This window comes from Petaurus breviceps, unplaced genomic scaffold (assembly GCF_028583685.1).
Source record: "Petaurus breviceps papuanus isolate PSGF00001 unplaced genomic scaffold, PetGlider_PUasm1.0 90881, whole genome shotgun sequence".
NCBI classification, from domain to species: Eukaryota; Metazoa; Chordata; class Mammalia; order Diprotodontia; family Petauridae; genus Petaurus; species Petaurus breviceps.
This window is the reverse complement of record NW_027187369.1, coordinates 15,044,746-15,054,732: the sequence shown is the minus strand read 5'-3', so window position 1 is coordinate 15,054,732 and position 9,987 is coordinate 15,044,746. Positions and strand designations below refer to the sequence as shown.

The 9,987-nt window shown below is 41.9% G+C and overlaps 1 protein-coding gene across 1 annotated transcript in view; it reads left to right on the top strand.

Annotated features, from left to right (window-relative positions):
• MCF2 (MCF.2 cell line derived transforming sequence) overlaps positions 1-9,987 on the top strand; it is a 145,439-nt gene that overhangs the window by 66,982 nt on the left and 68,470 nt on the right. The window contains exon 4 of the mRNA XM_069074165.1: positions 891-981. Coding sequence (XP_068930266.1) covers positions 891-981 — 91 coding nt within the window. The remainder of the gene's footprint in view (positions 1-890; positions 982-9,987) is intronic.

The window sequence follows — 9,987 nt, the reverse complement described above, 5'->3', positions numbered from 1 at the left end:
GGGAGAGAGAGAGAGAGAGAGAGAGAGAGAGAGAGGAGAGACAGAGAGAGAGATAGTGAGAGGGAGAGAGGAGAGACAGAGAGAGATAGTGAGAGGGAGAGAGAGAGACAGAAAGAGAGTAGGAAAGAGACAGAGAGAGGAGAGAGAGACAGAGAGAGACAGAGACAGAGACAGAGACAGAGAAGAGACAGAGTTAGTGAGAGGGAGAGAGAGAGACCGAGACAGAGAGAGAGGAGAGACAGAGACAGTGACAGAGTGAGACAGAGAGAGATAGTGAGAGAGAGAGGAGAGACAGAGAGAGAGATAGTGAGAGGGAGAGAGAGAGACAGACAGAGACAGAGAGAGTAGGAAAGAGACAGAGAGAGAGGAGAGACAGAGACAGTGACAGAGTGAGAGAGAGAGACAGAGACAGAGAGAGACAAAGAGAGAGAGAGACAGAGACAGAGAGAGAGAGAGAGAGACAGAGACAGAGACAGAGACAGAGAAGAGACAGAGATAGTGAGAGGGAGAGAGAGAGACAGACAGAGAGAGAGAGGAGAGACAGAGACAGTGACAGAGTGAGACAGAGAGAGATAGTGAGAGAGAGAGAGAAGGGTCCAAAATCATAGAACTAGGAAAGAACCACGCTAATCCTAGAATCTAGGTCTCTTGATTCCGAAACCAATACTATGTCCCTGCAGCTGACACATTCTAATCTGCATCTCCAAGGTACCACTTTTCAGAAAAGGACCACTTGTTCTTTCCAATCTGATACAACTTCACTTGGATCCAGATCCTTTTGATGCCAACATATCCATAGACAAACAAAATGACCAGAGGTCAAACACACTCAATATCTGTATGGTTCTTAAGATCTTATTTCTCTGCCCTCCCATTTTTTTATCTTTTAGACAACATGAACCAAATACCAAATTTATCCTTATTCTGGATAGAAGATTGGATACCTGGGCATCTGTAAAAATTACTCTCCAAAGAATTGCAGTAAGTATACATGCATCTTCCAACAGTTGTCTGTTTTGTGTTTGTGTAGTACTTTATGTCCAGGGAAGGATGACTGGAATTGTCTTATTCCTGGCAGTTAGGAGAAGTAACAAACAGGAAAGCTGGTAGGGAGAGAAAGTAGAATGAGGAGGTCATGGAAATTGTCCTTGGACAGCTCCACCACATTCAATCCCATTGCAAAACTGGGAGTGAAGCTTCAGAAGAACATTCAGCTTGAGCGTAATGGGAAGGTGGTCTCAGAATTCATTTGGGCTCTCCTCCTGATTAATATTGTGGCTGAGTCATGGTCTCCCAATAATCCTCTGTGATCTCCTTCCTTGCCTTTCAGATAGTGGGTGCCCCATGCATCCTCATTGGTCTTTCTTGGCAAGTCTCCCTTTTTCATCTCATAGTAATCGGTTCCCTTTATATCTTTAGAATTTCATTTTGGAGGGCTTCCCAACCTGTCCCAGGACAACTTTTTCCTTTTTTGTCCACGAAATCCTACCTATTCTTCTTCCTTTAGTGGCTGAAATTTGCTCTCCTTCAATCTAGGGAGTTTTGTCAAATTATTTCCTGCATTCATTTCTCATCCTACTCATTGCTAAAACTATTAAATTGGTCTGAGTACAAATCCCTTGGGCACTCCACTGGAGACCTTCTTGTGAGATGATATCAAATGATTAATGACTGACTTTGAACATGGATATGTAAGTTAAATAAAGTACAGATGGTTAAATTAAAAGACTAAGGAACTCCACTTAATTATGTTATCATCTGATCTACACTCTGTCTCATCCCTAAGAATAGCAAGTAAGTGACATGTCCAAGGTGACAAAACAAATTGATAGTGGAACAGACTAGAAAGCAATGAACTCCTGGACCCCTGTATTTTTTCAATTACACCATCCCTTGGGTGCTTAACAGTCTCATAAATAAAGAAGGAAGGAAATAAGTAAACATTTGTTAAGTGCCTACTGTGTGCCAGACACTTTGAGAAAGCACTTTACAAATACTCTCTCATTTTGTCCTTAAAACAACCCTGTGAGGTAGGTGCTGTTACTATTTCTCTTTTGTAGATGGGGAAACTGAAGCAGATAGAGGTTAAGGGACCTATCTAAGGTCACAGAGCTAGTAAGTGTTTGTGGCTAGATTTGAACTCAGGTCTTTTTCATTCCAGGCCTAGTGCTCTAACCACTATACCACCTAGCTGTCTCTTTCCAGCACAAGCAATACTCAAACACTAGAATGAATGAAATCAAGCATCTTTTGCTACTCAGACTAAATTCATATCTTTTTCCTCACCCCAGGCAAGTAGATCTTTTTTGGTCAGTGTGTTGGAGTGTTTATTTGTTCTAAACAAAGTAATTTAATCATAGATAGCAGCAAGGTATTAATAATAATGGATTATGAAGTTGTAACTGATTTCATTTAGGTTAAACATGAAACCAATACCATACATTTGTGTAGAATTTGTTGTTGTTTTTTTTGTTTTGTTTTCACGTGTGTTTAGTTTTCACTTGCATTTATCTTAGTGGAGTTTGCAGAGTGACATTTTATGGTCATTCTATGCATGAAACCACTAGGCTAATCTGAAGAAGGGCTGCCTAACTTTTTTGGCATCTGTCTCAAGAAGCCTGTGCATCCTTTGTTGGAATCATGCTTTCCTCTTCATTTTTGTAAATAGTATTCTATTTTTCCAACTACATAGAAACATAGTTTTTAACATTCATCTCTTATAAGATTTTGAGTTTCAATTTTTCCCCTCCCTCCAGAATGATGTTTTTTTTTTCTAGGCAAAAATGAATTACAAAGGATTAGAAAGAAAATCAATTATATTGAAATAAAGATATCATTTTTTCCCATCCAAGGTCACAAACACCCTGAAATCTATCTATGAACCTAGACATCTAGACACATTAAGGACACCTAAGTTAAAGAAAATTTAAGTGATGTGCATAAGATCTCATTGCTAGTTAGGGATAGAACCCATTTCTTCTTAGAGTAGGACCATCTCACCCTTTTGTGGCTAGACAGTGGGGTGGCATAGTGGGAAAAGGCCTAGGTTTTGAGCCTGAAGACCCCTCTTGGAGAATTGGTTTGACCACTTCCCACCTGTGGGATTCTGGGGAGGCTGCCATGCCTTCTGGGGACTCACTTTTCTCCACTGAGTACTTAGTGTTAATGTTTAAAAAAAAACCCCAAAGATCAATTCTAGTGGCTTTAGTTCCAGCTGCTAAAGTGGGACAGAGTACTTGATTTGAGATCAAATTCTGCCTTAGACATGTATTTTCTGTGTGACCTAGTCAGGTCTCATAACTCTTCTGAACCTCAGTTTTCTTATCTTTCAAATGAGGGCAATACTTGTTCCACTTAGTTCACAGGGTTGTTGTGAGAATCAACTGAGATAATTTTTATCCAGTGCTTTTCAAGCTATAAGCCATGAGCTGTAGGCTAGTTGTTGCTACTATTTGTCATTGCTTTTGCTATACTAGTGGACTCTGTGAAGCCCAAGCTGTGGGTCTTTCTCCTCTGCTGCATCCTCCTTATGTTATCTTGAGCAGATCACTTCCCCTCCTTGGGCCTCAGTTTCTTCGTCTGTAAAATGAGGGGGTTGGACTCGGCCTCTAAGGTCTCTTTCAACTTGAGATTCAGAATCCTCTTGTGATACTAGGCAAGTCACTTTTCCTCTCTGGGCCTCAGTTTCCTTCTCTGTAAAATGAAGGGGTTGGCGTAGATGGCCTCTGATGGTCCCTTCTTCCATCATTAGATCTAGGATCCTCTGATCCAAAGCCATTTTCTCTCCCTGAGCCTCATTTTCCACCTTTGGAAAATAAGGAAGATTGGACTACTTGTCCTTTGAGGTCCTTTTTCTACCTTTGAATCAAGGATGTTCTGATCCCCATATCTGTCAAATTAGTTCTAAGGCTTGATTAGCAGGGTTTAATTTATGCCAATAATCAATATATTAAAATTAGTATTTAGTATAATAATGTATTTTTTCAACATCTCGATTTTTTTGGCTAGCACAATCTATTGCAAAAATGTTTTTTTTCCTGTATTCAATGAAATTAATATTTAAATATATACTTGGCACATAGCCTTGTCATGACAGGAGAAGCAAATTACAAACCCTGGACATCATGTTGAATATTACTTCTATTGGGGTGTGTGTGTGTGTGTGTGTGTGTGTGTGAGACAGACAGACAGAGAGAGAGAGAGAGAGAGAGAAAGAGAGAGGTTTACAGTTTTATTTTTGCTAATTTCTCAAGACACTTTGAACAAGACTCAGGGTGGTGAAGTGGATTGGCTTTGTCAGTTTTCTAGAATCAAAAGACCTACTTGCTATCCAAGTGACCTTGGGCAAGTTATTTGTCTTTTAGGGGTGTCCTTTTCCTTATCTGTGAAAGATGGATAAACTGCTACTCATGCTTTCCACCCCATGTGGTGTGGAGCACAATGAGAAAAGGACCAGTAAGTTCTTGGGAAGCATCCAGTTCCAACCAATTTAAAGATGAGTTATGATACTAGGTTTAATCTTTTTTTTAATAGGGAAAGAAAAATAATGGTTGCCTTTGGGGAAGAGTGAGGGTTTTTGCTCTTACTAGGAGAACAGGCCCACTCTTCTCTTCTTAGGTATTATTTTTTTTTGGAGAGGGGAAGGCAGGGTAATTGGGGTTAAGTGACTTGCCCAAGGTCACACAGCTAGGAAGTGTGTCAAGTGTCTGAGGCTGGATTTGAACTCAGGTCCTCCTGACTCGAGGGCCGGTGCTCTATTCACTGTGCCACCTAGCAGCCCCCTCTTAGGTATTATTTTTGATGGGGATCACATGGCATTCTGGCACTTCAAATCCCAGCTCTGCCACAAATTAGTTGTGTGACCTTGGGCTAATCATTTGACATATTTAGATCTCATTTTCTACCTCTGTACATTTAGAAGGTTAGACTAGATGGCCTCTGAGGTCCTTTCTAGCTGTAGATCTCTAGTATTGTTTTTTGAAGTTCCTTCCTCTACCTGGCCCTCAGCTTTGTCCTCTATAAAATGAGGGGGGGATTGGAATAGATGGCTTTTAAGATCCCCTTTAGCTCTAGATCTTTGACCCTCTGATCCCATGAAGATGGATTCATTAGATAAACAAAACTGGACCTGATTCCCCAAAGGGCAGCCTCTGAGATCCTGCCTTTAGAGAAACCTACCTTTATCGGCCCTGGGATACAAATCCCAGGTGCATTTTGGGCAACTGAATTTAATTGGTGCTATCAACTATCCCTCAGGTCTATATTTCAAGTCAAGAAGAATTTTTCAGATGCCTACAGTGTGCTAGAATAAAAGGAAAATTAATAGCATCTTGGTGAGAATTCTATTTAATTGCTATAATTTAGAAGTTTTTAGTGCTTTAGAAGGTACAAGACATAGTGTAGATTGATTTTTTTTGTTTTTGCTTTTTGGAGGGCAATTGGGGTTAAGTGACTTGCCCAAGGCCACATGGCTAGTTTTTGTGTTAAGTGTCTGAGGCTAGATTTGAACTCAGGTCCTCCTGACTCCAGGGCTGGTGCTCTATTCACTGCGCCACCTAGCCATCCTGCCACCTAACCACCCCTGATTTTTTTAACAATTGAAATTGTGGAGGTTTTTTTGGGGGGGGAGTTGCTTTTTTATTTCTGGTGGACTTGTCTTTGGCTATTCCTCACCCCTAGACATATTTCATGACTGAGACAGTGTGGTGGGGTCATCCAGTACACAGACTTGTGAGTTTCGGTCCTACCTTCTGCCCTATCATGACAATTCATCTCTCCTAAGGTTGCTATAGCCCAGCTCTGAATGTATGTCCCCTACTTCTACCCTGTATACTGGCCACCCTCAGTGCAAGGAGCTTAAACTTTCTCTCTACCTCCTCTTCTCCAGGTGATCAGCCGTTCTGAGAAGCAATAACTTTGTTTGGAATAGGTCATCTCCTCAGGCCCTAGTCCCTCCCTTTCCCCTCATGAGGCTTACTATGGAGCCCGTGTTTCCCTGTCTCCCTGCTGCTGTCCAGTGAGACCTGCTTCTGACCACGTAAAATTGACGTGGAGGCCCATTCCCCTATGAGAACAAACTCTCTGCAAGCATGCTGCCTTCACAAAGAATCTGAGCATTCCACCTTAAAAATCCGACCTCGCGCAGGAGCTGAGCTGCTAGCAGCAGTCTTGCCCTAAGCTCAGGGAGACACTTTGGCTGCCTCCTGCCCGAGTCAGGACTAGGCACCAGGTGAAGACAGGTTTACGGAAGGCAGTGGGGGGCATATCTGTCATCCGTTCATTCAGTGAGGATCCAGGGACACCTGAAAGGATTTGTCAGCTGACCACTAGGGGGTAGTGGCTTCGGGGAGGGCTGCCCCCGTGGGGAAGTGATTAGGGAGGGTGTCTCGGGCTGCCGCAGCTGTTAAATAGCACCCCTGGAGCAGGTCATCTCTCATCAGTGTTGCATTGGCAACTGGAGAGGAAGAGTGTGCTTGTGTGTAGGCGAGATGGCAGAAGCAAATCCCCCGAGAGGCAAGATGAGATTCAAAAGGAATGCGGTAAGGGTTCTCGCTGCTTGCAGTCCTGGAAAGCCTGTGCCCGAGTTCATGTTGGAGGGGTTGCTGCCGCATGGTGCAGGCACCGCTTTAGCACAAACTGCTGAACAAACGGACGGGGCTTTTAAGGACAGAAGGAAAGGATGGAGCTGCGTGCATTTGCATGGATTGTATTAGTGCGCTGGCCGTGGTACTTCCGTGAAATGCCACACAGTCAGCTTAATTAAATGGAGGAGGTGAAATACCATTTCAGCATCCAATTCAAATCAAGTTTGTGGAGAAGTGCCATTAGTCATGGTCTTTGGCCCGGATCACATGAGCATTCTGCAATATTTTGGCAGAGTAGCCCTAAATTCTGAGGTTAGAATAATATCTAGCAAAAGGCTTTCCTCTTTCTTTCACAATGCTAAAACGTAGTGCAGCTCCCTGGGAGAAGGCCTTGGCAAGATTTTTATCAACAGCAGCAGTTTCTGGGTGTAACGACATACACTTAGATAGAAAAAGAAAGCTGCGATGATTTATGTTCAGTCTGGCTGCATGCAGATTTCTGATCTTACAAATAGACTAAATATATTTATCTAGGGCTGGACTCTTACCAAGCCCTTCCCTGGGCAGAATCTCATTTGGTCCGGAGGAAGTCAGAGGTATTGCTGGTACTTCCCCTTAAGGTGCTAACTTTTTGATCAGGGTCCTGATCTGTCCAAAGTCCACGGAACACATCCCGGCTCCTATATCCTTTCCTCTGCATTTTCTCCTCATTGACTCATCGATGTGCTAACCTTTCTCATTTCCAAGGCAAGGTTGCTTTCCTATGCCCCATGTCTCATTGAGAACTGTCTAATGGCATTTGCATAGTGACCCAGTGGGGTCATGAATAATTCAATGACAAACTCAACTTGTCAAGCAAGGTTCAGCTTGTGAGAAAACTGCTTGGCAAAATGTAGAATGAACTTGTTACCCTGCTGTTTAGTTCCTCCCTTTTAATTCCAAATTTTGGTCACAAGATAAACTTTTGAAGACTATAGGTATGTCTTCTTTCTTTCTTTCTTTCTTTCTTTCTTTCTTTCTTTCTTTCTTTCTTTCTTTCTTTCTTTCTTTCTTTCTTTCTTTCTTTCTTTCTTTCTTTTTCTCTTTCTTTCTCTCTTTCTCTTTCTCTCTCTCTCTCTCTCTCTCTCTCTCTCTTTCTTTCCTTTTTACTTAAGGAACCATATATGTCTACAAGGTTACAAACAATTGTAATAAAAGTATTCCTCTTTTCTTAAAGTTACTTACAAAGTTTCCAGAAGTAACTCACTCGGGCATTAGAGAAGTCCCCAATGCATTTCTGTAGCCAACTTGCTGCTACTGAGCCCCAGGTTTTTTGGTGTCTGGCCACACACCACACTAGGCTGCTAAGATGAATTTACAATGTTGTGAAGCCATTGGTCTTCTCTATCTTTGCTACTAACAAAGTACCACAAGGTGAGTTACTCCATAGGCCAGCTGCCAGGTGGACAGCCAGTCTTGGCAAAGGTAAGGAATACACCCCAAGGGCACCATCACTTTCAAATATGTCAGAGGGTTCTTTCTAAGGAGTTTCCTTTTGGCAAATTTGTTTTTGCTTCAGTTGCTTTTCTGATTTCTTGTTGACTCTCACTCTTAAATGAAATGTTCTGGTTTGGTACCCTGCTAGAGGTGATGTGATGGTGAATTAGAGAATGACAAGGTTTTGGTTAGAAGCTCAGAATTTAATGATTCCCCAAAGGTACTCTGAGCATCCCTAAGCCCATGCCTATCTCTCAGTCACTTATTACCTGCATGACTTTGGGAAAGTCACAGTGACCTCTCTGGATATTTGTCTATAAAATGAGGGGACTAGACAAGATGTCTGAGGTCCTGAGTTCAAGGTCTCAGATCTTCTTCAGTCTCTAAATGTTTCCCAGACATTATTTGGACTCAGTGGATGTTTGTTGGAGTTGGAGAACCTACCAGGGAGGGGAACCTGTGGCTTTGAGGTCACATGTGGCCTTCTAGGTTCTCAAGTGCAGTCCTTCAATTGAACCCAAACTTCATAGAATAAAAGTGAAGTGGCCTTGAAACCACAGGTTCCCCACCCTGGACCCTAGCCTGAAGATGATAAAGAAATGGTTTTATTTGAGGAGTTGGTGGAGTGCTTAGAGATGGATTGAACCTGGAGACCCTAAAAAGGGGGAAAATTTGTGAAGGAAGGCTCAAAGAATGTTTTTGAAGAATTGGAGCACAGAGGATGGTGGATCTCAGGGATGGAGATCTCTGAGGTATCATCCCATTGATCAAAGCGACCTTTTCTGAATGTCTTGGGGAATAATTTGTGTTTTCTTCTCTTACCTTCTCCATCACTTCCTACTTAGGGGTAGAGGGAAATGCAAGGGAGAGAATTACAGTGGCATGGTACCAATGATAATATTCCCTAGAAGCCTAGGATCATAAACATGTTTCCTAGCTCATTTGGGGGGTATAGTAGGGTAAGATAGCCCAGCTTTAGTGGAGGTCAATAATATATCGTAATTCTAAAATGCATTTTTAATATGATCTTGTTTTAGAGCTTTTTGGACCATAGATTTAGATAAGGAACCTTAGAGCTCATCTAGTCTGCTTCCCTCATTTCACAGATAAGGAAACTGACCCAGAGTGATTTAAAAGACTTGACCAAGGTCATACAATGGGAGTTTGACTGCTGAGATTCAAACCCAGACCCTACCCTTCGACTGTAAACACAACCTACTGTACTGCATTGCTTCCTTTAAGATATACTACATCTCAGTCAAGTACATTTTCAGCTATATTTTCATTGCCATGTGATAGAGGCTGAAGCAAAGATACTGTCACTGAGTACTAGATGACAATCAGAGATAATTTCCTGTGTTTTCTTGGCTAGTCAGCTCTGCCTTTCATTGTTTACAAAATGAAAAGCTATGGACCCAGACAATATGACTGTATTGCATAACCAACCCATTTATAGATATACTAAGCACTTAAAACATTTAAAGTCTTAAAAAAGTTCAGCTCTGAATAATGGGAGAGCATAGTAGTGGTCCCAGAGAAGAGGTAATGAAGCATATCTATCTTATGTCTGGATTCAGACAGAACTACTGAGGCAGAATGTTGTGTACATTGTCAGATGTGGTTACTATGTTGAATGTTTTTGCTTAACTGTTTTTATTTCAAGGGGAAAGCTCAATTAGTGTGATATTGCTTGAAATGACTATAATGGAAAAATCAAAAGACCTTACCCAAATTTAATTTTAAGACACAATGGAAGTTGTGACTCTGGTGGAGAGTTGCTTTTTGTTTTTTGCTTTATGGAGGGGGGCAGGGTAAATGGGGTTAATTGACTTGCCCAAGGTCACACGGCTAGTACACACTTGCCTTCCCCTACCACCCTCCATGCCCCTAAATTGTTTTTTCTCTTGTACAACATACTCTTAGAAAG